Genomic DNA, 27,727 nt, shown 5'->3' on the forward strand with positions numbered 1-27,727 from the left:
AATGGAAGGATATTGTTGACTTGCCAGTTGGGAAGGAACCTGTTGGGTGCAAGTGGGTTTTCACTATCAAGCATCATGCAGATAGGTCAAGCGAAAGGTATAAGGCTTGTCTTGTCGCTAAGGGATATACCTAGGTATATGGGATAGATTACACTGAGACTTTCTCCAGTTGCTAAAATGACTTTGGTGGCAATTCTTTTATCCTTAGCAGATAGCTATGATTGGCCTCTGTATCAGTTTGATGTTAAGAATGCATTCCTGAATGGTGATCTCATTGAAGAGGTATATATGCCCCTTCCTCCTGGTATATATGGCAAGGAGATGCAAGGTAAGGTGTCTAGATTGAAGAAACCAATTTATGGCTTGAAACAATATCCACGTGTTTAGTTTGACAGGTTTAGGTCTTCTCTTGTTCAGTTCGGCTACACTTAGACTCAATCAGATTATACCCTCTTTGTTAAGAGAAGAAGCACCCTGGTGACATTCCTTGTTGTTTATGTAGATGATATTGTCGTTACTGGCTGTATCATGATACAAAAGAAGTTAGTGCTCTCAAGAAGTTTTTCAATTCTGAATTTGAGATCAAAGACTTAGGGGAGTTGTGGTATTTTCTTGGCATTGAGGTTACTAGGTCCAAGCATGGTATCTTTATTTCTCAACGGAAGTATGTGCTGGATCTTCTTACTTAGATGGGAAAACTTGGTGGTAAACCTGCCTCTACCCTTATTGATGTGAATCATAAACTCTCAGCTAATGATGGAGAACTTTTTGCTAACAGGAGAGTGTTTTAGAGATTATTTGGTGAATCTTCTTTATCTATGTATGACTCATCCAAACATTTCATATGTTGTGTGTTATCAGCTAGTTCATGCATGCTCCCAAAGACACACATATGGCTGCTGCAGAAGCATATACATTATGGCTTCTACCCCGGGAAGGGTATATTGTTTGCTAAACATGGGCTGAATGAAGGTAGAAGCATATATAGATGTTGATTGGGCAGGAAATGTAGATGACAGGAGATCCACATCAGTTTATTGTGCTATGGTAGCCAGAAATATTGTTTCCTGGAGAAGTAAAAAGCAGTCAGTGGTTGCTAGATCTTCAACTGAGGCAGAGTATAGGGCTGTGGTCCATGGGGTTACTGAGTTGTTATTGGCTTAGATCTCTCCTTGATGAGATGGGTGTTTCATGAGATGAGCCATTGGTGTTGTATTGTGATAACCAAGTTGCTATTAACAATGCTCATAACCCGGTTCAGCATGATAGAACACATTGAGGTAGACAGACACTTTATACGGGAGAGAGTTGCTTTAGGAGAGGTGTGTCTTCCTTTCATTGCATCAGAAGTGCAGCTTGCAGATTTTCTAACTATGGGAGTTCCAAAGGCAAAGCTTCAACATTATTTAAGCAAGCTGGGCATGATTGACATCTAAGCTCAGCTTGAGAGGGAGTGTAGTGAGAATGGGCCAAATGGGCCTTAGTGTTTTTTATTTCATTTAAGTAGTGTTTAAGGTTATGTTTGTTGGTTATGGGCCTTAGTTATTGGTTTTTTTTTGTTTTCTTTAATTATTTCTTTAGTGCTGGCCGCCCCATTAAGGGCATCCAAGTAATTGTACTTGATTTTAGAATTAAGTTAATAAAAGAGATCAAGGGGGCTAGAGAGAGAGAGATTCGAACTCTTATTTTCTCTCTTCCTTTCTTTCTTCATTTTCTATATTTTCTAAATTATTGTAGGTGTATTTCTCAACTTTTTCTTTTACATATTCCCACCTTGGGGACTCAACCCCCAGTACAAGTTGACTTCTATTTACTCCCTACTTTGCTAACTAATTAGCCATATTGCTGGCTGATCATAAACTGTTTTCATTTCCATAGCTAGCTGTTTAATCTCCCTCGTGATATGACTATGAACATGTACTCTTTTTAAGTCTAATATGTCTCAATCCAAACAGAGCCTAAGGCTCTGTACAGGTGGGCTGATTATGCAAAAGAAGGAAGGAATTGTATTTTTTGTTTGTCTTTAGGGTCTTTAGGGTCTTTAGGTGTTAGAAAAGGCTGAAACGAGAGGAGAGAAACTTTAGGCTGGTAGGGAAATGGAGGTTGGAGTTGGGTGTTGAAGCTAAACATTTCTTATTCGAGCAAGGATGGACAAGAGGTAAGGCATACATGAAAATCAGAGAAGGTAATAGGGCAACGATTTTCATACCAGAGGAAGCATGTTACTTGTTGAAAGGCTTTGTTGATGGAATAGTAAACACTATCAGGGTAGAAAGCTGGAAAAACTCAGTGGCCTATTGTGGGAAGAGTTATGAAATGGTACTGAGAAGGAATGGGAGAGGATGGTTTATTATGGTAACAGAACACTTTGGCACTAACAAAAAACAAGTAATATGCATACCGAGAGGGCAGAGGGGACAAGGCTGGATTTCCTTCGCCAACAACCTTTAGGCGTTTCTCTTGGAAATCGAGAGGAAGGTTGAAGAAAGAGCTGATAACAAGCCGTGTGAAAGTGTTCCAACGAGTTGTGGTACTCCGAAGCATAGTAAGAAGCAAAGCCCATATAGTCAGGAGATCATGGTAACAAGTTCAATTGGACTTCGAAAATTAGCACTTGAAGAAGGGAGAGGAAATTGGGAACACAAAATTGTATTAATGGCAGATAGGACTATAAGGGGTTGGACGAAAGTCTTAGATGTTGTTGCAGAAAGATTGGGCTTAGAAGGCGATGTTGTTTTATTGCCCTTTGCTGAGAAGAAAGCCATCCTTGATACAGGTGACAAGAAATTGAGTTTCAATACAGTTCAAGTAGATGGAAGGCTGATACAAATACACAACTGGGTTCCAATATGCAATGAAGTAGTGCCAAAGGACGGCAACCTCCTTATCAAACTATTAGGGCTTCCCTTTAATATCTGGAGCGAACAGACCTTAGGAAAAATCGTTAGAGCCCTAGGGGGTGTTCTACTGGAGCTAAAACTTGTGTTGTGGAGATCAAAGTCGCAGGGATCAAGCCTGAGAACCTGCCTCGCGCATTTGGCATACTCTCAAATGGCACCTGGTACAGGGTTTGGTTGGCATTGGAAGTTGAGGCGTCTCTTTGGGGAAGATGACTAGAGGTAGGAGACGATGGTGAGGTTGTAGGATGGAGCACACATGGCTCCCAGGGAGTGGTGAAGAAACTTGTTGCGCGTGATAGAGCAAAAGAGGAGAATGAACAGTCGCAGGGAGTTACCATTTCTCAAAACTTGCCATTTAAAGCTATTAATTCAAAATTCTCTGAATTAAAGGCAAGGTTTCTAGGAGGCCCTTCCTATGCTGACGTGGCCAGAAGGGGAAGTAACACGGTGGGTCTCAACAAAGATACTTTATCTGAACCGGTTGAAAGAGCGGGTGAACCAAAGCTTGGACCACATGCCACCATTAGTGGTCCACGTGATGACTTAAGGCGTCACATGGGGCGGGAGAGACTTAGAGAGGTTGTAGACAAAAACTGCCGTCTCTCTTCTTCTAGGAAAGGGTCGGTCGAACTGTTTAAGTCACAAACAATGCTAACAGAAGGAGGAAAGCGTCCCTTGAGCTGGACCCATCGTCTGGACTTTGACGAGCAGGCTTTCAGTGTAGTCGATCGCCCAAACCCGCGCTACATTAGAGACAAAATAGAAGAAAGAGAGGAGGAAGACCAAGGGTGGATAAGTTGCAGTTCAGAGAGTGATGTAGAGGGGAGTTCATAAGAGATTGCAAGTATTGATAGTTCGGTAGAGGAAGGTCTCTATGAAGGCCAAAACAAAGAGACATTAAACTTGGAGCATCTTTTTTTCGAAGATACAGTGGGAGTACAAGAGGAAGACATGGAGGCTCCGGTGAACACAAATAGGGTGGGCCAAAGCCCAAAAACGGACAAGCCCTTACCAAGTTTTAGCGCCATGCAAGTAGTTGGAGAGGCGTTAGCTCAATCTAACCCAGATTTGAACAAGGGTACATCACAGAGAGGTGGACAATTGGGTAAAGGAAAAGGTATTTGTGTAGACCATTTGACGGGGAATAGTTCCCTCCAAGCCGAGGAGACAGAAAGCTCCAATTATTCTTTACAGGGATTGAAAACCAACCACCTTCATTTGCCCCTTTCTCACAACCCTTAGTCGAAACCAGGTTACTTTGTCAACTCTGTTAATTGAGTTTTTTTCTACTGATGAGTGTTCTGTGTCCCTTGTTCCGGATTCCCTTTCCAACCATGGGTGAAGGAGGAATTTAACATCAAGGGCGCTTCCTAGACTTACCTCGGACCATTGGCCTATAGTGATGTGTAAGGAGGAATTGAGAGGTGATGGTCCTGCCCCTTTCAGGTTTGAAAACATGTGGTTGATCCATCCAGGTTTCATTGAGAAAATCATGGAGTGGTGGGAGCACTATAATCTACCAGTTTAGTGGGAAGGAATGAGGTTCCACAAAAAGCTTCAATTCTTAAAATCTCAAATTAAGGAGTGGAACAGGTTGGAGTTTGGGAGAGTGGAGGAAAGTGTGTTAGCTAGGTTATTCCAGCATTGACGTAGAGTCAAATCCCGCAACCAGCACTTTGGGGAAAAAAGGGGGTAAAGGGGAAAAGGGGAAAAGTTATTGCTGATTAATCAAAAAAAAAAAAAAAAGAGTGGAGGAAAGGAAACAGATCCTGCTGGAGCAGATAGAAGAATTGGATATGAAGGAAGAAAGGGGATTTGTTGGAGAAGAAGATGGAGAGAGGAGATGGAGTTTAAGGAAGCAAATGGAGGATTTATTGCTTAAGGAGTAAATAGGCTGGAGGTAGAAATGGTTAAAGGAGGGGAATAGAAACACGGGTTTTTTCCACTCAGTGGCAAAAGGTAGGAGAAAGAAGAACTTCATCTCAAAATTGGAAGTTGAAGGAGCAGTCATATCCCACCCGGTAGAAATAGCAGAGGCCTTTGTAAGTCATTTCAAATCTATTTTTCAGAAGACCTTTAAATGAAAGGATTTGGTTGGAGGGTTTGGATTGGTCGACTCTAATTAAAGAAAACAGAGAGTGGTTAGAAAAGAGATTTGAGTTGGAGGAGATAAAGGAAGCAGTTTTTTCAATGGATAGAACAAAAGCTCCAGGTCCAGATGGTTTCACAATGGCTTTTTATCAGGATTGTTGGGATATTGTGGAGAAGGATCTTGGGTTAGTGTTTGAGGAGTTCCACAAAAGGGGTTTAATTAACCCGGGTTTGAACTCCACATTCATTGCTCTGGTACCAAAGAAGAAAGAGGCATCACAGACAAGGGACTTTAGACCTATTAGTTCGGTGAACAATTTGTATAAAATAATTGCAAAAGTGTTGTCTCTAAGGGTGAAGAAGGTTCTTCCTACCATAATTGTACCTAACCAAGGGAAGACAGATTACCGATCAAATCTTGATTGCAAATGAGAGTCTGGAGAGCTTTAGGAAATCCAAGAAGAAGGGAGTGTTTTGCAAACTGGACTTGGAGAAGGCTTATGACATGGTTGATTGGTCTTTCCTATTGGAGGTGTTGAAAAGTTTTGGATTCGGAGATAGTTGGTGTAAATGGATTTGGGGCTGTGTTAGGAGCTGCCACTATTCTATTTTGGTGAATGGAACTGTGGTGGGTTTCTTTCCTACCTCGAGAGGAATAAGACAGGGAGATCCACTATCCCCTTTTCTTTTCACTATGATTGCTGATGTCCTTGGGAGATTGATCCATAGAGCGGACTCGAGGAATTTAATAAAAGGCTAGAGAGTAGGAAGGGAGGGGGTACTACTTACACATTTGCAGTTTGCAGATGACACAATCTTGTTTTGTGAAGGTGGGGACATCAATTGTATCCGGAATTTAAAATTGGCAATACAAATCTTTGAGCAGATGTCTAATCTCAAGGTAAACTTGGATAAGAGTAGTATGGTGGGTGTGTATTTGAAGAAGAGGGAGTTAAGTGAATATGCAAGTGTGTTAGGTTGTGCTACCTCGAATTGGCCTATGATTTACTTAGGCCTCCCCTTGGGGGTTAACCCTAAGAAGGTAAGCTTTTGGAACCCGGTGGTGGAGAGATTTGAAAAAAGGCTTGCTTTTTGGAGGAAAAATTATATTTCCTTGGGGGGAGAATCACTCTAATTAGGTCAACCCTAGCTAACCTACCTGTTTACTTCCTATTAGTGTTTAAGATCCCTACAAAGGTTTCTAACATTTTGGAAAAACTTATGAGGGATTTCTTGTGGGAGCCTGGAGAGGAATAGCGGGACCATAGGGTGAGATGGGAGGGGGTAACTAGATGTAAAAAGCTAGGAGGTCTTGGGATTGGGAATATTAGGAAAAGGATAATGGCATTGTTGGGGAAATGGTAATGGAGGTTTCCATTAGAAAGAGACATTGTGGACAAAGATTGTGGCTAGCATACATGGGCTGGAAGACGATGGTTGGGAACTTGGAATTTTGGCAAGGGCTACAGCTGCCTCTCCTTGGAAAGCCATATATAAGTTTCTTCCAGTCTTCTCCCCTTGGATCGGGTATGGTCTTAACTTTGGTAATAGAATAAAATTTTGGGAACAACTTTGGGTTGGGCCGTTGGGGACTCACCTTTGATGGACCAATTTCCCTATTTGTATGCTCTATCAGAGTTGAAAAATGAAACCATATCTTCCTTCTTAAGCCCTTTAGACTCTCCTTCTGGTTTTGGGTGGAACCTAGGACTGAGAAGGGCAATTAGGGATATAGACTTGGGCTGCATCATGTTGTTGTTAGCCATCCTTGAAAATGTGTTCTTGGACCCTAATAAGGAGGACACCAGATTTTGGGTTCCTTCCTCATCAGGTATTTTCTCTTGTGCTTCCTTTGAGACATTAACTCAGCCTTTTGTCCTACTGGGTTGTCCTTCCCAGTTAAAGAAATTTGGAGTAGGCCCATTCCTCCTCGGGTTGGTAGTTTTTGTTGGGAAACTTTCCTGGAAAGAATTAACACAAATGACCTACTTCAAAAAAAGAGACCCAATTCTTGTTTACTTCCTAATAGGTGTACTCTCTGTAAAGCTGATGGGGAAACTGGTTACCACCTTATGATTACTTGTTCGGTTGCTAAATCAGTATGGGAGTGGGTTTTTTCCCTTTTTGGGTGTATTTGGATTCCCCCTAGGAGCGTCCAAAGGTTGTTCTCTTCTTCTTTTTTCAGATGGCCAAAGAAGAGAGGGAAGATTATGTGGAGAGGCATTAGGGCAGCAGTGTGTTGGTCACTATGGGAAGAAAGAAACTCACAGATATTTTCAGACAAGGAAAGAACCCTGAAAAACTTATTAGACATAATATTGTTAAGGGTGGCCCATTGGCTGAAAACTATGGAACTGTTCTCAGACTATTCTGTGGCCAATTTGGTAAGAAATTGGAAAGAGATAGCTTCCTCTGCCCTGTGTAAGAGGACTTGTAGTTCTTCTTGGTCCCCTCCTTCCTCTGGGTTCATAAAACTGAATTTTGATGGTAGCTGCTTAAGGAACCCAGGGCCTTCTGGGATTGGGGGAGTGTTCAGGAATGAGGATGGGGCTATCATTGCTATGTTCTCAGGCCCAATTGGAGAAGGAGACTCTCTTAGGGCTGAGATTCTTGCTGATGGGTTAGCCAAGCAAGGGGTGAATAGGGAATCTATTTTTTGGGCTAACTTTTGACTTTCTTCCATTGTATTCTGTTGGTGGGGAGTTAAGACATTTTACCTCCCCTTTTGTACCTTAAGTTTCACATAGTTTGTTTGGTTCAGAAAATTTTTCACTCTTCTTTTGCTTTTTGCAGTCAGTTGATGCCTTTGGTTCCAAAGGTTCTGCATTAGGAGTTGGTGTTTTTAGGGTCCGTTTGGTTCGTAACCGGAATTGGAATCAAAATCCTTCAATGGCCTATTCCCCATAGTCTGTTTGGTTCAGACAGGAATGGGATTTCATTCCCAAGGGAGGGGTAGGGAATGGTCATTCCCTCAAATGGGGGAATGCCATTCCAGAAGGAATGGGAATGGGATTCCGATTCCAGACCCCTATTCCCGCGAACCAAACCGGGCCTTGGTTCTTTTGATCTAATGGCTCACTCTTCTTTTCCTTTGTTTATTTTTCGGTATCTCAGGATCTGGTTGTTTATGTTTTGTCATACCTGCAATTCCTTCCTTGTATACTTGTTTTATGTGCTTTCCTAATTTTTTTCTTGTATCTTTTATTTTTTCTTTTGTCTTTTTTTATGAGCAACAAAGATCAAGATTTTTCATTAATAAGACAAGCAAGTACAACAAGAGATTGTGTGTATACAATTCATAGTAAATTTAAGAGCACACCCCCTGCTATCTCTACCTACAAGTTCTTTTACTTTTGAGCCCAAAATAACTGTTGCCTATTGTTTATCCAAACCATCAGCCAAACTATTAGATTTTTTGTATCCTATTTTGCCATCTATCAAAAATATCAAACTGAAGTTCTTTTTTATTAGCAAGAAATGTTATTGTATTGAAGTACAAGTATAAGATGATATAAGTACGAAACCCCGATATAACAAAAACAAACTTGAAGCTGCCCAATATCTACAGGTGGGATCTTTGTACAGAAGATACCAAAAAAAAAAAATACATCGTCTATTTGGTAATGCAATATCCTAGTAAAAAAACTATATATCACTCTGTGGCTCCACTCTTTGCTAGATTATTATGGAATTGGCTTGATATTGGGAAATGAGAACCTAGTGGAATGAAGTACTCTGATAACAAAGGTCAGGCCTAATCTTATGGCGTAACATCTGAAGTCTACCAGACATGTTTCTATCCATCATCCTGCCTATAAAATATGAGAGTCTGGCTCACTCTAAGCCTCTGAGCCCATAGGAAGTAGTAATTAATAGCTTGAGCCTTAATGAGAGGTAAGACTCTATTGTTGCCAATTCACTGTTCTAACTGGTCCCGAATGTGTTGGAATCAATGCTGTTCTGCTGTCCAAAACTTCTCCTCCAAACATTGATGGTTTAATTTTAAATAGAAAGAATTTGTTGAGGTTTAGTTCAATTGATCCTTTTTATTTATTTATTTTTTTGGGGGTGTCATGAATAACTGTCTGCTTCTTACATGTAGAGGATCTGTTGATGGGATAACATCCTCTGGCAAATGAATCAATAGTAATTTCACTTGATATCTCCAATTTTAGACTTAATGGATGACTCTAATAGTGGTTGAGTCAAAAATTGCTTTTATTTTGGAAGTCTTTGCTTACTGTTGACAGTTCAGCTAATGGGCTGAGAGCTTTATGGCCCCAGTTTTCCTTTTCTGTTTATTAGTAGTTTTGTTTTCTATTTAGTTGTTGTGCCTAAGCCCATTTGTTCTTTTATGTTTTAAAGCTTGTGATCCCTTTAGTTAAAGATGCACTATTAAGGCCTGTTTAGTCTTTGTACACTTTCAGTTAAGTATAAATAGAAAGGGAGGAGGCGGCTAGAGATCTTCTCTTTTCATTTTTCTTCAAAGATCACATTCTTTTCTAACTTTTTCAGTAATTTACTTGAGTTTCTAAGTTTTCTAGTCTCACCAACCCCCAGAGAGTCCTGTACATCTTGAATCCTGATGAACAAGCAAATAGATACCAGAAATATCCACTAAATGTGTGATTTTTTTTATTTATCATTTCTTGTTTTATTTATCCACTAAATGTGGATACCAGAAATATCCACTAGTTGTGATGACTGTTTCTGACCTTTTTTTTTACCGAAATCTACTTTCTTCCTGATTTTGAATAATTATTATAAGTTTCTGCTTGTTCTCTAGACTGTGAGGTTATCTTGTAATATGTATGTAAGTATGTTTGTGTCAGTTATACACAATTGTTTTTACATTAGCTAAAGTGGGAATTTTGTTACTCGCAGGTCTGAGAAGGAACCTCCTTCAACACTTATGTGGATTTTATTTTTGTTAGCTCAGGTTATATTCTGCAGTGTTATTGGTTGAAATTTCTTTGGAAACTGTAACCACCTGTTTTCTTTACAATGAATCTTCTTAATGAATATGTGATGCAGCATTATGATAGACGGGGCCAATTTGATGTTGCTCTCAATAAAATTGATGAGGCCATTGATCATACTCCAACCGTGATTGATCTATACTCTGTCAAGGTTCGTTCATGGCTTCTGGATTCTGTTTTGTAGTCAGTTTCTGATATCACTGTTATGGTTCGTCAATTTCCTGTCATATATATTTTGTGTATCCTTCCAGGGTCATTGCTTCTCTGCAGTTCTAGGGAAGCAAGACCCCTCTCTAACCTACCTATTTCAAGAGCGACTCACTGTTCAATATCCCACTACCTCTATTTCAGCGATGTTAGTTCTCTGGATCTGAATCTGATTGAGCATCAAACCAACACTGTATTAGTGTAAAACCCTCCCCATCTCTTACATCTTGAATATAGTGATTGGAGAGAGGGTTTTCTTTTCTTTTCTCTTAAGACTTAAGGGCTTCAGTTGCTTGTTTGTTAATTTCACATGCCCAAATTTTATTGAACATTTCATTTTTTTACATTAATTCCTTGTCTTAATTAGCACTTTAGCATGATGGTTTTCAAATAAAAGTTGCTATGGATAGAAAGGTCTTACAGTTAGTTGAAATGTTCTTTGATCACAGGGCAGGATATTGAAACATGCAGGTGACTTGGTAGCTGCTGCAGCTTTGGCAGATGAAGCTAGGTCCATGGATCTTGCAGATCGTTTCATAAATAGTGAATGTGTTAAGCGTATGCTCCAGGCTGATCAGGTATTTCTTCTGTTTGGAACCCCCTTCCCCCGGTCCAGCCAATAAGGGGAGTGGTTCTTGGTCATTTGGTCATTCACCTCTACTTTTGTCCTTGCATTGGTGATATTAAATCTAACTCAATGTTATCTTTTTTATCTTGTAAAGGTAGGATTAGCAGAAAAAACAGCTGTTTTATTCACAAAAGATGGAGACCAGCACAATAACCTTCATGACATGCAGTGCATGTGGTATGACTGTTAACTTTTTTGTGTTTTTGTAAGTTGACTGGTAACAATACCCTCTGTTTGTATGTATACTAACTCTTTAATCTTAATGAAATTCATTGTTATTGATAAAAAACAAAAAGATGATTGGTAACAACTTCGTTATCAAAGGCACTGACTAATGCACTGATTGGTCAGTTGAGAGCCATACTAACCGTATCATTAACTAGTTGGGTGATATCCATGATATTGTTTCATGGGATGCTGGAACGTGGACCGGATTGACTAATGATTGGTTGACGTAGTTAAATGAAAAACTTATTTTCAAATAATGTTTCTAAAAGGGCCATTAACCAATGACCAATGATGGTCCTGGCAATCTGGGACCTTGGGAGGAGTAGACTGGATATGGACCTTATATTTGGCATTTCTTTGCACAAAATGGCTGCTCTCGGACTTGAACCTGCATTTCTCATACTTGTTGGGTCAAGATTTTACCATTGCACCAAGTAATCACCCTTGTCTAACAACAATTTAACATTGCATAATATATCCCCCCATGTTATATAAACAAGGTAATTGTTGAGGTATATTATATAGAAACAAAGCATAGTATAAAAGAGCAAAGTTGAGGAGACAAGGGTGCTCTTCCAGTTGGTGGTGAGCTGATGTAGATGGGTTTCCACAAACATATAGATTCCCTCTCTCTCTCTCTCTATCTATATCTATATCTATATGTGTGTGTGTGTGTGGAAAATTTAGATTTTCCATGCTTTCTCTCTCATGCGAACAGGTTCATGCATTCATGCATGTGTGTGTATGCACACATACACACACAATGACCATCCCTACCCTCTCAGCTCAGCATTTTAAAAGCAAGAAGCACGACTAAAGTGCAAGGGGTTCCTATTGATTGAGGTGCAAGGCAAGGTGTGTGAGTGAACAAAGTAAGGCTCCATTTTGAGAAAATGTAAAACAAAGATTTATGTATAACCCAGCTCCCAGCCTAAGCACACTCAAGGCATCCCTTTTTTATTGTCTCAGGCAGTGTTTTAAAATGCGGAGGCGTGACGCGAGGCATTCCACTACCTAGAGGTGTGAGGCGTAATTCAGAACACAAGCAGCGTAAGCCTCTTTAAGAGGAGGGGGGTTATGAGGAGGATGAAAAGGAAGGGGGATCTCATTTTTTCTTTATTTTTGATAAAAATCTTTTATATTAAGAAGAACAAAAATGCATAACAGTAGTTCAAAGGGTGGGGTCTTGTCGAAGCGAAGGGACCCCCCCCCCCAACTCAAAAAAACAAATTGGGCTGCATCGATCGCTCCCCAGCCGAAGGGATAGGGGGCAAACCATTTTCTTTCCCCTTATCTTTACTTCCCTTCCCTTACTTTTCTTTTCTTTCCTTTTCTCTTTTTTTTTTCTTCTCTTTCCCTTCCTTTTCTTTCCCTTTCTTTTCTTTTCCTTTCCTTTCCTTTCGTTTTTTTATTTTTTCTTTTTATTTTTTCTGTATTTTCATATCAGATGTGCATGAGGCACAAGAGGCGTACGCCTCTAGCACGGTTCATGAGAAAAGCGCAAGAGGCAGTGCATGCCTCTTGCACCTGAGGCATACGCCTCAGAGGTGTCAGCACCTCTGGCATACGCCTCAGAGGTGTCAGCACCTCTGGCATACGCCTCAGGGCGTTTCGCGCCTCCAGGCATACGCCTCCCACGCCTTTTAAAACACTGGTCTCAGGCTATCCTTTTTTGTTTGTTTGTTATGTTAGCCAGTCACTTTCTTGATCCATTGACAAAACTGAGTGGCAGTGTCATGATTATAAGCCTGCTAATCTTGTTTGCTTGTGCATTCTGAGAAGGTATGAACTTGCTTCTGGTGAAAGTTACTATCGGCAAGGGGATCTCGGGCGTGCTTTGAAAAATTTCTTGGCTATTGAGAAGCATTATGCAGACATGACTGAAGACCAATTTGATTTCCATTCATATTGCCTAAGAAAAATGACTCTTCGTGCCTATGTGGAAATGCTGAAATTTCAAGATCGATTGCATTCACATAAATATTTTCATAAGGCAGCAGTTGGGGCTATCAGGTGATTTCTTTTTTCTTTTAATTTCTTTTTGGTAGTAAATAAAAAAATATCAGACAAAAAGTTATCTTCAAAAACTTCCTTTGAAACACCTTCAAATTCTGGCATGACTAATACCCAGTCACCAAGTCTTTTTCCACTCAAGAACACAATTTGTTCCCTGCTTCTTGATTGTCTATAAAAAAATTCTTCTATTTCTTTCTTTTTATTTCTTTATTAGTTGGCGTTAGTGATCTGAGATATTTGGTCAACTGGTTTTCACTTTTGTATTGTTATATATCTGCATTCTTTAGATAGGCAGCCCAGTGCATGCGTCTCCTGCCAATGTGGAGTCTGGGGAGGGACAGATGCACACAACTTTACCCCTTGCATTCTTTAGATGCTTCATGCAAATTAGCCTGGGGTATTTTTAGTTGGAAAATTTTACTTTTGGTTCTGTGACCAAGTTCATAGGCAATTCTTTATACTTGAAATCAGAGATGGCCTGGTGATGAAGCAGTTTGGGCCCACATGACTGGGCTGACATAATTACCTTTGATATCTTCTGAACAGTTGTTGGTTCAGTGGACTATCTCGTTATCTATATAACAGTTTGACCCACAATTTCATTGCCTGAGTCCAAGCTTTTGTCATATTCTGCGTAGGAGGTATAAGTGCGACATTAAAGGATATTATCCAATAAAATAACTAAAATAAATAATGGTCTATGTATTATTTCTCTTTTTACTTGTCATAATAATCCTGTATTTTTTTTTCATATTTGAAGTGTATCATCTTTGTGCTTATTTGGTTCTTTTGGGTGCAGATGCTATATGAAGTTATATGATTCTCCTCCAAAATCAATGGTTGAAGAAGATGAAGAAATGGCAAAGTTGCCTCCTTCTCTGAAAAAGAAAATGAGACAAAAGCAGAGAAAGGCAGAAGCCCGTGCAAAGAAAGTATGTTGCTCTTTCTGTCATCTCTTAGTAATCTTGTCTGAATAGACTTGAGTGATAATATCTTGCATTCCTCTAGGAGGCTGAAGAGAAAAATGAGGAGTCAAGTGCCGGAAATGTCTCTAAATTTGGAAAGCGGCAACATGTGAAGCCAGTAGATCTTGACCCGAATGGGGAGAAGTTGTTGCAGGTAGTTTTAGATTTCTGACATTTTCTTTTTCTAGCTTTCAGATATCTTGTTTTCACATGGATGTTTTGAGGCTGGCATGAAGCAAGCCAGATATTTTCTACATTAGAAGATATAATTGTCACCATGTGGTTTTTATATGCAATTGTATAGGTTGAAGATCCATTATTAGAAGCTACAAAATATTTGAAGTTACTGCAGAACAATTCCTCAGATTTTTTGGAAACACACTTGCTTTCTTTTGAAGTTAACATGAGGAGGCAGAAGATTTTGCTTGCCTTTCAGGTAGTTAAAGTTTCTCCATTTCATCTTTTGTTACCTTGAGCTTTAGAAGTCAAGACTAATACGTAACTGACAATTTATATTGAAAGCATTTTTTCTTCCAAATTTACTGGAAAATAACTTGAAATTTTATGATCTTCAGTTTTACATGTTATGCTTACTTTAACAAGAGAATATTGTAGTTTTTCGCATTGCTGGGTAGCCTCTATATGTGTCAATAAATGCTGTTGAATTTCCTTTGTGCTTTTTACTTTTGTTTTCTCCCAAGTATCAACAATGGTAGTATTTTTGGTTTTTAGCATCCTTTTAATCATTATCGGTCAAGATGAATGTAAAAGAAAAACAATAAATGGTGGTCAATATTTGCCCTGATTCCATGAATGTAATAGGACAAAGGGCATTTAAACTCTATGCAGCCATTTATATACTATTTTTTTCCGTAAGGTTGGTCACTTGCACTGATCACTGTTCCATTGGGTTTTCTGCTTTCTGACCTTCTTTAGTAAGATGAAACTTTACTTCGAGTTCTTGCATTCAGTTGGAGAAGATGACTTTAGTGATGGAAGTAAAGCAATCCATTTTCACATTGATATCTCTGTTTGGCCCTTCTTTTGGCAATATTCTTTTTTCTTATTGTCCTGTTAAGGTGTTTTTTTACTTGCAAAAATTGAAGTGGAAATTATTCCTCCAACAAGGTCTTGTTGGGAATGTCAATTGATTACATTATGAGATCTCCACTTGGAAGTCTGTCAGAATGTGCAAAATCAACGAGGCATTTTCTCAACTGTTCCATTATCAACTTTATCGCATCATATTTTGTCATCTAGCTACAAGGCTGGCATCATGCATGGGCAACAATTTACTGGCTAAATGTCTATATCTACAAAGCTATGCAACAAATGAAAGAAACCAACTATCAGAATTTCATCTCTACAACAAACAAGAGGAGAGTTGTTATTAACACAAAGCCTCAAATAAACAAGTTCAGATTCTAAAGAAATTTAAATTGGTTGATGGGGTCAGAATATTTATATGGTTTTGGCATGTTTTTAGTTTTGCAACTTGTTGATGGATGCAGTTGCTGGATTTAGTTTGTCAATGCAATTTGTTCTTATAATTTCCTGTTCTTTTTAGGCTGTAAAGCAATTACTTCGGTTGGATGCAGATAACCCTGATACTCATCGGTGCTTGGTATATCTTCCATCCTGATATGAACTGGCAGTGCAAGATGAAATTTAAATGTTCAGTCTTGTGATTTTGATATGCTAATGTTGGACTTCTTACGACAGATAAGATTCTTTCATAAGGTGGATAACATGTCAGCTCCAGTGACTGATGCAGAGAAACTCATTTGGCGTGTTTTAGAAGCAGAGCGCCCTGATCTGAGGTTCCTATGGCACTATAATTTTCTTGATTCAGTTTAGTGTTATTCTTAGAGCTCCTTTGAATCTCAATAGTGGTTCCTAATCTTTGCAGTCAATTGCATGGGAAATCTCTAATTGAAGCAAACAACTGCTTCCTTGAAAAGCATAAAGGTTTTATCTGCTTCTTAACCCTGAAAGATATGTAGGATTACAGTTAAAATGTTCATGTTCTGCTAATTATACTAGTACTTTGGATTTTATTTTTGTAGATTCCTTGATGCATAGAGCAGCAGCTGCAGAAATGCTATTTGTTCTGGATCCTCAGAAGAAAGCAGAGGCTATCAAACTTATTGAAGATTCAACCAACAGCGTGATGCAAGCGTACTCTCTCTTTCCATGTTTTCTCACGTTCTGTAACTGCCAGAAAGATTGAAATCTACTGATAATTAAAAGAAGTACAAATCTGTTGGAAAAAAAAAATTGAAGCTTCTCATGTTTTGCCAACCAGAAATGGAGCATTAGGAGCAGTAAAGGAATGGAAGCTCAAAGATTGTATTTCAGTTCACAAATTCCTTGGAGCAGTCCTGGTTGATCCTGGAGCTGCATCTAGTAAGTGCTGCAACATCATTTTCTATTACTGATATTTTTTTGCTATCTGGGTTTTCCAAGTTGTTTTTTGGGTGAGATTTATTTTTCTTTGGCATAGATGAGTTGAAATACATTGAAGGGGGAAACAAAGAGGATGTATTAACCTTGGTTATTTGAAAGAATCACTATGACATACTTGTCAAAATAACTAATACAAGTGCCGTTATCTTCTTTCCTTGGGAAGGGGATCCCAAAACTGTTACATTGGAGATCTACTCATTTTACATTTACTAGTGTCACCAAATAAAAAGTTGAAGGGGATCCTTCGCATGAGTGCATTCATTCATAATGTAATCATCCACACGTTTGGTGCTACATTTCATCACATGTTGATTGGATAGATCCAAACATGGTTATATCATCACCTATAATACAACATCTTGGTCTACCATAGATCGCTCCTCCTTGTTGTCTGGCTATTAACTGCCTGAAGAAATAACCTAGTTGTCTGGCTCAGGTTAATTCTAGCAAGAACTTGTATGTGCTATTAAAAGTTGTTATTTTCTTGCAGGATGGAAAACACGATGTGCTGAGTACTTCCCTTTCTCAACATACTTTGAAGGTATACGCAGCTCAGCCTTCTCGAAATCTGCCGAGGACAAAATCTTGAATACACGTCAAAATGGGGATTTGAACAACCATCATGAGGCTACTCAACGTGGAGATTCTTACTCTGTAAATGGGAAATTAGAGGCATTCAACAATCTAACCATCTAATTTCACATCATCACCTAACCTATCTTCTAGAGCTATAGATCCAAGAGATACAGGGAGAAACTGAGAAAGTGTCAAAAGAGCTGAATCATGCTCGGGGCCCAGAAGGTATCCAAAATTCCCAAAGGAGGGAAAGATCTGAACGGAAGTACTTATAAGTTTTGTCAACAAATGCTTTGAGACTTTTTTACCCTGATAGCCATTTCTTCCACCGGGTTTCAGGATAAATTCTGTTAAAATGTGTATATTTATAGTTCATTTTGTTCTGAGTTGAATCATCTACTGTTCTTGTTGAGTCGATCCTGGATAGTGGTGGTAAGTGGGGTTAGAATGTGCAGCATTTCAAGGCTATAAATATTTATTTAAGGTCAAGGGGAGCGCTGATGTTTCACCGGATGGTTCTATATTTGGTCATAACACTTCGGCATAACATTTTGCCCGATGAGCTGACCTGCAGTGCTTCGACGGTTTGTACCCAATCGTATATGTTTCCTGACCATTGTTCGGTGTTGATGTATTACAAAACATAGAAATTTTGTCATGAATTCACATTGTACCAATTGATTTCGCAATGATGATCAACAAGCAACGTTTGGAGTGAAAGAAGAATAATTGAAGTTAGCTTTCTATTTTGCCCTTATTTTGTGAAATGTCCACTAAATATGTGTTGAATTTCCTCATCTTAGTAGTATTTTACAAGTCTTGCTACAAGCGTATATTTAAAGAAATGCCTTAAGTTGTGCAGCAGAAATTCAGTCACACTCATGCTGTGAACCTTGCTGCTTGAATGTTAACTGAAGATCCCTTTGCACTAAAATCACAATGCAACATAATGGGCCTGATGGTAGAAACCCTGAGCTTCTAAATTGTAATTCCCCCGGACCGGTGAGATCCTGGCAATTGGCATGTTTGATAGATTTTAGTTCCCCGAAATCTTCACCCTCAGGATCCTCGATTTTTGGCATGTCATTTTTATGTTCCTGTTTGTAGTTCACTACTTTGTAAACTAGGGTTACTGTAAATTGTCAGGTAGTATTGCGATGGCTGAGCCTGCTCGAGTTTTCGCTGTTTGATATTGGATTCTGGTCATCTGGTGGGATTCCCTCTTTCATTCTATGTGGCGCCCATATGTTTGAAACAATAATGAAATATTGTATTTTGAAATGCTATGATTCAAGCTAAAATGCCATGGTCCGAGAAGCCAACAATGTTGCAGATTGGTTAGCAAATCAGGCCCATGGCCCCCTCTGTTAATTTCCGTTTTATCCAAAAAAAAATGCCATGGTCCACGTTACCAAAAACCATCAAGAATGTTGGTGTTTGGCATTCCTCCGTGCTCATCGCCTCATCGGTAATTGAAGCAACTTTGAAATTTGTTTCGCTATCGAGATTCATTAAATCTACTAAAATGTTTCTGGAAATATTTCTTTTCTCCCAGAACGTTGAAACAGCACAAATTGCTGCTTTACTCTCCTCTGCAGCAGAAAATGTGGGGAAACTTAGCTCGATCTTTTGGAAGCTTTGTTGGCTGCGCCTCATGCCGTCTTATCTGGTGAAATTTGTTTACAATTTGGTACACAATTGCATTGCATTATCGCTAATACAGAAACTGCAGGTGGTAAAACTGACAGGTCAGAATTTCTTTGGGACACGAGGGAAAGCATCAAATGTTCGCATCTTAATGGCATCATTTTCTACGGATGATCAAGCTTAGGCCTATTATAACTTTTTCCCTCGTTCATTTCTAGCTTTATATTTGCAATCCAGGTACATGGTGCGTCTAAAATAAGGGTTACCCGCATTGGTCGGAAGTTGTACTTTACCTAACCAACCTAAAAATATTGGTTGAAAAGTTGAATAAACTAGTTTCCAGAATAGAAAACCATAAAGCAAAACGAAAGGAAGGTGAACAGCGCGGGATCTAACCTGTAAGAACGTTTCCAGCCACTACAATTCGATAAGCTTTCTTTGTAAAACGATAAAGAGGAATATACATCAAAAAGGGCCAGCAGTACACCCACCACATAGATTGTTTTAGTAAGGCCATTACCAGCATTGGTCCGAGCCAATCTGAGGTCTTGGGAGAAAGGTTCAAAATATTGACACGTATCAGCCAATACGTATCGTTCTGAGACCCCTCCAATACACCCTTACAGTGGGTGTATCAGGGGTCTGACCAGTTCAGGGGGTGGAGGAGCTCTAAACCATCCCCCTGAACCGGTTGCAAAAAAATAAAAAAGCAATAAAAAACAATGTCTATTCACCTGATATGCCCCTACCGGCATATCGGGCATATCGATACTTTGAACCTTGCTTGGGAGGGATAGTCCGTCTACTACCTTTATTCCCTCTTAAGCCGAACGAAACTAATTTTTGTATTTTTTCTGGCTTTAAAGCTCAAAGGCTGAAGCTAGTTTAGTATACAGAAAAGGATTTTATAATTACAAAACTAAGTTAGATGCTGATGACATGGGATTTACATGGGGGATCCTAAAATCCTCTCCCCCTCGAGGCATCTTGTCTCCAATCCATGCTGTTTTGTGCAGCTCCGTAGCTTGGCGTTCCATGAAGCTGGCCTTCAACCGGCTGCCCACCAAAATGGCAGGGTTGTCTTACCCCATTGGCTTGGGCAGCATGGCCTTGAGAACCTCCAGTTCCAGATGGAGGGGTCCACCACACACCGTGCTGCCAAGTAGGAGGGGGAGGGGCCACAGTTTGATGGACTTGGCTCGGCATCATATTCATCGAGGGCCGCAGAAACGGCATTTGTTGTCCCGCTAGTGGGTTAACAGGCTGAGAAGGGTGAACAGATGATGGCTGTTGAGGTTGCCCTGACAATGGATGCTGTTGATTTACATTTACCATATGTTGATGTTGGGGCAGCAGTGGTTGCTGAAAGTTGTGCACTGGTGGTGGCAATGGCTGTTGTGAGGGTTGCGGCTGCCACTCTGGGATGTCATCATCATCCCAAGGATGAACCTCAAGACCTCCATGTCTGTGCTGCCAGTTCACAGGATTAGAACCTGCTTGACCCTGGCCGTATTTATGAACCAGTTGTCTCATTTGCTCTACTGGACGGGGTGGTGGTTGAGGAGAGGGGAAAGGCGCCATGCCAGACCCATGTGGGGGTTTTTTAAGGGCAGAGAACTGAGAAAATGGCAAGTTAGTGCCTCTAACAAAATCAAATTCTGGTAGGTCATCCTCGTCCCTGGCAGCTGCTGGGCCAAAGCCAGGCGGAACATCATCGATGGGGTCATCATCAGGTGGGGGCTCTGGATTAGTAGGAGGTGGTCCCAAAGGTAATGGAGGTTTCGAGGATGCATTGGCATTCAAATTTGCATTAGCATCCTTTTCTTGCTGTTTCCTTGAAGCAAGGTGCTGCTTTTTTGAGCTGTGTTTATGGTGCCCAGATGAGTTGGGTGACGTTGGGGAGATTGCCTGAGCCTTCTTCCATACAACCACCCCAATGAGACCGGTATCTGTACTACCAAGTGTCTCTGATTGGTCCTTAGTCAGGATCTTGCCAAGCATTTCCACTGTTCTCGTATGAGGTGGGCAAAAGTAGAGTTCTACCCCGGGGAGTTCAGCGAATCCCACTCTCTCGTCCATAACATAAGAATCAGCCACCTGTAAAAAATAGATAAAACAAAGATTTGGGTCAGATCGAGGACAGAATATGGCACAGGAAGGGAGATGAGGCGGAATGTATAGGATTAGGATGGGCATCACCTCACAAAGATTTACTCGTCCATTCTCTGGGGATCCTTCCTTCCAACAAAATTGGACGACCTACAAAGTATAGCAAGTTCCATGAATTACGACCATGACAAATGCAACAATCAACTGGATAGGAAATGCCACAAAAGGCAATGCACGTCTAAACGTAACCAAGACAAGTGGAGTTTTTTTTTCCCATTTTTGATTCATGGGGCTACATAACGGGGGGGTAGCCCATCACCCTAAACCCATGACCCCCCCCCCCCCCAACCCTGGTAATGGGAACAATATAGAGAACATTTAATCCTGTAAGTCTAAAAAATACAGCAAGTGGAACAAGATAAGATAATGGTGTGAGAAATTGATGAGAAACACAAGGAAAAGGGTGGAGATTAACAACGAGCAACCATTGAGATTTGCTGATTTCGGGAAAAAAAAAAGCATTCCCATGGCATCTCCCGTAGTATTTTTAAGGATTTCACATTGCTTTCCATTTGTATGATCTTGAATCTCTTTCTCCATTCGTTAACAAAATGAAAAGAGAAGGAAAAACCCCTTCCCTAGCCATAACTGGATTGGCTTTATGATGTAATTTGGACTTCCTCTTAATTGAAGTCCAGCTGATGGATATGGAGCTAGAGCTAATTTCTTGCATAGAAATTGTTTGACCGTAAATTCCATTGTTGCAATATTTCTTTCTTTTTCAGGTTTATAATTAAATTCATTTTTATGAGAAATGATAGAATGCAATAATTTTGTTATCAGCCCAAGGAACACATTATCTTGATAGAAATTCTAAGGAAAATAATTGGTTATCTCCACAGAAGCCCATTCGCATTGAAATCTCATCAACATTCGCATTACTAAAAGAAAATGCCATTCAAGTGTTGGTCTAGGATAGGAGTGTTGTGGAATCAGATCAAAAAGCCCTAGGCTGCAATGGCAGTAGGACTAATAATATACACTGAAATGAGATACAAGAATAGTAATAATAATGAAAAGAAATTAATGTGGGATACCATGATTGCACGACTCCGAGACATTCGAAGATCCTGTAGGAATTTCTCAAATGCATTGAGTCTGACCCTCCCCTTGATCTCAAGAAATCTAGGCCACTCTTTTGCAGATGTTTTTTCACCACTATAACAACAAAATCAGATCAGCATGTGGTAAGAAGAAACATGCAGAGATTAAAAAAGGAATATTCAGAACAAACTTATTACTCCAATATGATGCTTTTAAATTAGACAAGATTCATGATATTTTATTTGATGAAAATTGGCCATCAATAGCTTGACAAAATCTAGATATCTATTCTTAATAGTAAAGCAATTGCTGTTGCAGGAAAAATGAAGTTTACAGAAAATAAAAAACCAAAATGGTATAGATACTTAATATGAAATTTGCTACAAACAACAAATTCCAAATATGTATTCTCTTAAATAACACAGCTTGCTAGTATTCTTCCTCGTTAGTCATTACAAATCTGGCACAGGTTCTTTTCTTGAGAGGCTCAAGTTATGCAATATGGATATAGTGAAGCAACATATTCCCTTGATAAATGGAGATAACATACTGTGCTGAGGTGTACTGAAAGCTTGAACACCTCCATGCTCTTAATACACATTACTTCCACAAAAGATTTCGCATTGACCAGTTAGACCACCAATAGGTTTTGTTAAAGAAAGCAGGTAACGCCTGAATGGAACCAATATGCATGGACTGGCAGATAAATATTCGCATAGACAAAACTACAGTATGCAGTAATAAGCTTTCAGACAAACAATATCAATGCAGTGTGACAAAACTTAAAAAGTAAATAGAAATCTTTCAATGAATGAGAAATAACAGTCCAGAAGGTTTAATGGACCTAGAGTGGAAAAGCCTTCACATTGCTGTGCACCTTTCCATTTTATCACATACCTTTGGAAGACATGCTGCACCAGTAATGAACTCCCTAGAATAAACTAACCCCTCCCCCCCCCCAACTAACAAAACAATCATTTTTTCCGGAGCAGTGCAATAGCTTTTCACAAGGGCGTCCAGATACTGGTGTTGCCTACACGTGTTTAATGGAGTTGTTGCATGTAGTGCCTTTATGCAAGTACAACCCCAGTCTTATGGTAATCAGGTATGGCAAGAACATGTTAGACACAGTATCAGATATGGAATTTCATTAAAAAAATGAAGTATCTGATGTGATATGGCAGCACTTATATATAAGTATCCAAGTATCATAAATGTAGCAACTTATATTCTTAACACGTGATCCAGCCTTCAGAAACAAAATACCAGGAAACAATGAGACATGCTGGTTGACTTCAATACATATTACCAGGAAACAATGGCATCTATTGGTGTAAGGCATTTCACGTTTGACTTCAATACATATTATATAGATGAACTGTTCGGCATAATAATTGACACATCTAAATTTCAAAGCACTTGTCTCTGAAAAGCATAATGGCACTGTGACAGTCATTGTATGGTATGGACTTTCTACTGATCTACATAACCTGTACATTTAGTATGTCCATTAAAGGTACAAAATGCTTTAGTAACAACCAGTAAATGGAAAATTATTTCTAGAATGCATAAGCAAGACTAAATACCCATTTTGTCTATCAAAATCTACATCACAAAACTGTAATCTGCAACAGAAAAAAATAAAAATAAAACTCATATCAAAGAAAAACTTAAACAGGATAACAGGATAACAATTGCACCTTTTAAACAAGCCAACAACTGTGACCATGGTTGAGAAATTCAACTGAAGAATGCCTTCCCATACATGCTCACCCTTAGTTGCAGCACCAGGAGAAGAGGTTCCCGTGTCTATATGAATATCACTGGATTTCACATTACTATCTATCCTTGTGGATTTAGCATTCATTTCCTCCAATTTATTAGGGGCGGTATCTACTGGATCTGTTGAACCAAGACTTGGGAAATCCAACCTGGTGCCAGCACCAGAGCTCTTCTTCTCACCTGATATATTTCCATACTGCCCAGCATCTACTTGTATGTTCTCAAATGGTGGTTCTGAATCAAGAGATTCCATGAACTCATCTAGAGAGACTATTGGAGGAAGAAATTCTGCATCCCTCAATTCATCCACCATGAACCCTTGCATATAATCAGTCCCATCATGTGAAAGGGCAGATATGCTACTTGGGAGTGTTTTGTCCTCTTGGATACTCTTATCAGACTCAACAGCTACTTCAGATGTTTCAGTTACACTAGGTTTAGAAGGAAGCTGAGCATTTGCTTCATTAGTTTTGTGCAGGATTGGAGAAAGTGAACTTGCTCCAACAGCAACTTCCACCGAGACACTATCATTTTGTTCAACTTCTACTTGAAACTCACCTTTATGTGTCTTCTTCACCAAACGTCTAATATCAACATGTGAATCTGGGAGAACTACCATTTGTGCAAGTTCTTCTGCTTTGGCAATTCTCCACTGAGAGAGCTCTTTTGAAGCAAGTTCCTCTGCAGTCATAGAACATAGACGTTCTGGAGTAATTTCTCCAGACATTACTCTTTCTCTCAGTTCTGGATTATTGCGATCTTTCAAATTGAATAATAGAGACCTGCCCTTCTCCTTGTACTTCTTGTTAACACCTCCAAATAATTTGAAGAGTTCAGATTCAATTTTGAATGCCAAAGTTTCTGGAGATAGAAATGTTTGCTTTACCCCATCTCTACATTCTTTCTCATGCTCTAATTTAGGTCGTTTTGCAGAATGGCATTCCATTGCTTTGGAAACCTCTACATCAAGATCTGTTGCCCAATAGAGTCCATTTCCCTGTAGAAGTTCATCTTTGATAAGGAAGCTGTTACTGAATGAAGTATCTTCTTCTGAAAATACATGCTTCAACTGGAATTCCGGTCCTTCAACCTCCCAGTTTTTTAATGCATTTTCTACATTTTCATTAGATGAAACTCCTTGAGAAGAATTTTGGCCACCATCATGTTTTTGAGAACTGAAATCTTGGGAAGGAAGAGTTTCCAAATGCCTTTCAGGTATATGCTGTGATCCAGTACCAATTGTTGTTGAAGATTCAGCTGGCTGAGAACCTTCATGGGCCTGTCTAGGAGTATTTGCAGCTTCATTCTGAGAAGTTGTTCCTACATCTGACACTTTGTTATTTTTCTGAGAAACCAAAGCCAATGCAGAAGCTAATGATTCTCTCAGCTTGGACCTGACAGACTCAAATGACTCACTTTGGCCCTTAGGAGATGGTTCCATCTGAGCAGTTCGTTTGTTTGGTATTGGCAATTGCTGTGACCCTGGTTTACTGGCAGTAGACCCTATCTGTACAGTTCTCTTTGGAGCTGATAATTGATGTGCCATCAGATTGCTGAACATGGGTTCCATCTGTGCTGGCCGCTTATTGGCTAATAAATGTGGTGACACCAAATTACTGGATCTAGGTTCTATATGAGATGTTAGTTTTCCTGGTATTGCTAATTGCTGTGGTGCCATGCTGCTGGACATGGTTTCCATTTGCCCCATCTGCTTACTTGGAATTGACAATTGCTGTAGCCCTGGACTATTGGACATGGCAAAAACACCCGGGAACAACACAACATATGCGCATATGGAAATCAACAGGTTCAACTAGTATAATACCAATGACATTGCCAAAAAGTGTGCCCAGCTCTAAATCCAATAACACTGTAAAATCTTGTGCACATATACGTCTCCTTGTAAGATCTTCCAAGATCTAGTATTACAGAAAGATTGATGCATGAAATAGGTTAGCCCAGTGAAAAACAGAGATAACTAGAATTCACCTCCAAAAGCAGGTTTTCACAACAAATAAAACATACAGATTGTTAGTAATACCTCATGATATTTCACATGGAAGCTGGAGGATATAAGATTCAACTAGAATACACCATTTTATATAATTTTACATATTCTTGGACATAAATTAAGAATCCAGTTGCATTACTTCAAATGGCTAGTGTGATGTAAACAACTTGAATTCCTAATCCTAGGAGATCAGCCCTCTGCCCATTAAAGGCCACTCTTCGAGGCAAGTCCAAACAAGTCCATGCAGGGTAAGGAGTTACAATTATATTCTTTTATTGTTGTTGCCTTTTTAGTGGAAATTTTGCCATTTGAGATCCTATTTACAAGAACTGACGCTTTAGGTATTTAAGAAGTCTTTCTTTTTGTTTATTGAAAAGTAAAAAGACCATTACTAGTGTGCAAACAACAATAGAAGGTAATTTGGAAGTTGATAAACCATCACAAAGGTGTAAAACACATCATCATCATCCATGCCTCATCCCAACTATATGGGGTTGGCTACACAAATCCTGTTTCGCCATTCCGTTCTATTTAAAGCATATTTAAAAGACAAAAAAAGGCATATTTTAATTAGGCACATGCCTGAACTGAGGAAAGGGGCTGTGCCTGGGTTTAAGCGAGCTGCATGTTAAAATGCACTTCACCTTTGCAGCTAGACATGCTTGAGGCTCACCTTTAAACCACTGCTAAGGAAGAGTTCTACATATATGAGAACCCAAAGGACATAGATGAGAACCCAAAGTACATAGCCTCATCTTAACACAATGAGAAATGGTACAAGATCCAATACATGTGTCCTAGAGGATGAAAACATTGTAAAGTTAGAGGATCAAGCCCCCTGGATATATCTACAAATGCACTGCATAAAGTCAAAATCGACTCAACAGAACAATCAGGGGTACTAACCCCTCTAGCACAACCAATCAAAGAAGCAACACAAAATATCAAACACGATACCCTACAATGCAACAAACAATAGAAAAGGTGTGCATGGCCAAAAACCCTAAGCCAGACCATACGCACTCTTCATGCAACGTCAATTAAAAAAAAAAAAAACAATTTGCAGTAAAGCCACTTCTATCGCTCAAACCACGTTATGTTTCACTTCTCATTTCTATGGTCTCCCTGAATCAGATAAGCATGCAGTCACGAACACTCGGAATCAAAGTTCAACGAACAAAATAAGGTAAACAAAAACCAATGTTCCTAACAAACCAGGGTTTTAACAGAACGATTCAAAATTAGGGAAATAAATAGAAGAAGCAAAGGAGAGAGAGAATTTAATGGAGGAAAGAGTGCACACATGAAAACATACCTGTGAAAACGGCAATGGCGCTTCGAGGAACAATGAACAGAGAACAGGTTTTAACCGGAACAGAACAGAACTAAACCGGTTAGGAATTCACAAGCCTCGAAAAAAATCCCCAAATTCTTCCAGAGAGAGAGAGAGAGAGAGAGAAGGAGAGAGAGATTAATGTCAGTTTGTGTTCATTTTTCCTGTAAGATAAGCTCAAATTTACTCCGAAACGAGACAAGAGTCACAAGAAGAGGAAGTAGGGCAATGATTCCCGCGAAATTACTAGGTTACCCTCACTTTCTGGCAGTTATGAATCCCAGTGGCACGAAATGCCGACGTGGTGAGTTGGGCCAGGCAAGCCCAGACGTGGCATGGTATCTTCTGACTACATTCATTCAGATGAGACTCCTCGTAAAGTCGGGCTCAGATGATCGCCACGTGTTCATCATCGATCATTTTAACTTTTGTAGCCAATGAACAATGAAGAAAGAGGGATTGGCGGAATTCTTAGCGTACGAGAACTTCTATCTGAATATCGCTCTCCTTAGGAGACTAATGATGAAAAAGGAAGCGCTCGCGTAGGGAAAAAAGTGAGTCACTGACTTTTAGCATGTGACCGCTCCCATCCAGAATCAAGAGATGGAGACGGAAATGGTGGACGATACGATCATACGAGTAGGTAAATTACAAAGGCCCCCCTTAGTATAGGTCAGTAACAAAG

At 39.6% G+C, this 27,727-nt stretch overlaps 2 protein-coding genes across 3 annotated transcripts in view; one reads left to right on the forward strand and one right to left on the reverse strand.

Moving 5' to 3' along the window:
- Window positions 1–17,800, forward strand: part of LOC104595258 (N-terminal acetyltransferase A complex auxiliary subunit NAA15-like) — a 74,099-nt gene extending 56,299 nt beyond the window's left edge. For both annotated transcript variants that reach the window (XM_010255909.3, XM_010255910.3), the window contains 14 exons: window positions 9,876–9,930; window positions 10,026–10,121; window positions 10,627–10,755; window positions 10,900–10,982; window positions 12,816–13,046; window positions 13,849–13,981; window positions 14,058–14,168; window positions 14,319–14,450; window positions 15,582–15,638; window positions 15,737–15,834; window positions 15,924–15,982; window positions 16,081–16,192; window positions 16,320–16,420; window positions 16,971–17,800. In XM_010255909.3, the coding sequence (XP_010254211.1) occupies window positions 9,876–9,930; window positions 10,026–10,121; window positions 10,627–10,755; window positions 10,900–10,982; window positions 12,816–13,046; window positions 13,849–13,981; window positions 14,058–14,168; window positions 14,319–14,450; window positions 15,582–15,638; window positions 15,737–15,834; window positions 15,924–15,982; window positions 16,081–16,192; window positions 16,320–16,420; window positions 16,971–17,176 (1,603 nt within the window). In that variant the 3' untranslated portion in view covers window positions 17,177–17,800. The remainder of the gene's footprint in view (window positions 1–9,875; window positions 9,931–10,025; window positions 10,122–10,626; window positions 10,756–10,899; window positions 10,983–12,815; window positions 13,047–13,848; window positions 13,982–14,057; window positions 14,169–14,318; window positions 14,451–15,581; window positions 15,639–15,736; window positions 15,835–15,923; window positions 15,983–16,080; window positions 16,193–16,319; window positions 16,421–16,970) is intronic.
- Window positions 17,801–19,517: 1,717 nt separating this feature from the next.
- LOC104595259 (uncharacterized) lies at window positions 19,518–27,232 on the reverse strand. Its single transcript, XM_010255911.3, has 5 exons — window positions 27,025–27,232; window positions 23,617–25,617; window positions 21,910–22,030; window positions 20,903–20,962; window positions 19,518–20,800 (listed from the first exon to the last, which is right to left on the reverse strand). The coding sequence occupies exons 2-5, from the start codon at window positions 25,452–25,454 to the stop codon at window positions 19,664–19,666; spliced, it is 3,156 nt and encodes a 1,051-aa protein (XP_010254213.1). The 5' UTR covers window positions 25,455–25,617; window positions 27,025–27,232; the 3' UTR covers window positions 19,518–19,663.
- Between the last annotated feature and the right edge of the window lie 495 nt (window positions 27,233–27,727).

Source organism: Nelumbo nucifera, chromosome 2, assembly GCF_055504915.1.
Source record: "Nelumbo nucifera cultivar China Antique chromosome 2, China Antique-T2T, whole genome shotgun sequence".
NCBI classification, from domain to species: Eukaryota; Viridiplantae; Streptophyta; class Magnoliopsida; order Proteales; family Nelumbonaceae; genus Nelumbo; species Nelumbo nucifera.

Coding starts and splice junctions, on each gene's coding strand:
- LOC104595259 (XM_010255911.3), bottom strand. CDS start 25,454: ATGTCCAATAGTCCAGGGCTACAGCAATTGTCAATTCCAAGTAAGCAG. Junction 20,963..21,909: donor CTCGGAGTCGTGCAATCATG/GTATCCCACATT, acceptor TATACTTTGTAG/GTCGTCCAATTTTGTTGGAA. Junction 20,801..20,902: donor GACGAGTAAATCTTTGTGAG/GTGATGCCCATC, acceptor TATTTTTTACAG/GTGGCTGATTCTTATGTTAT.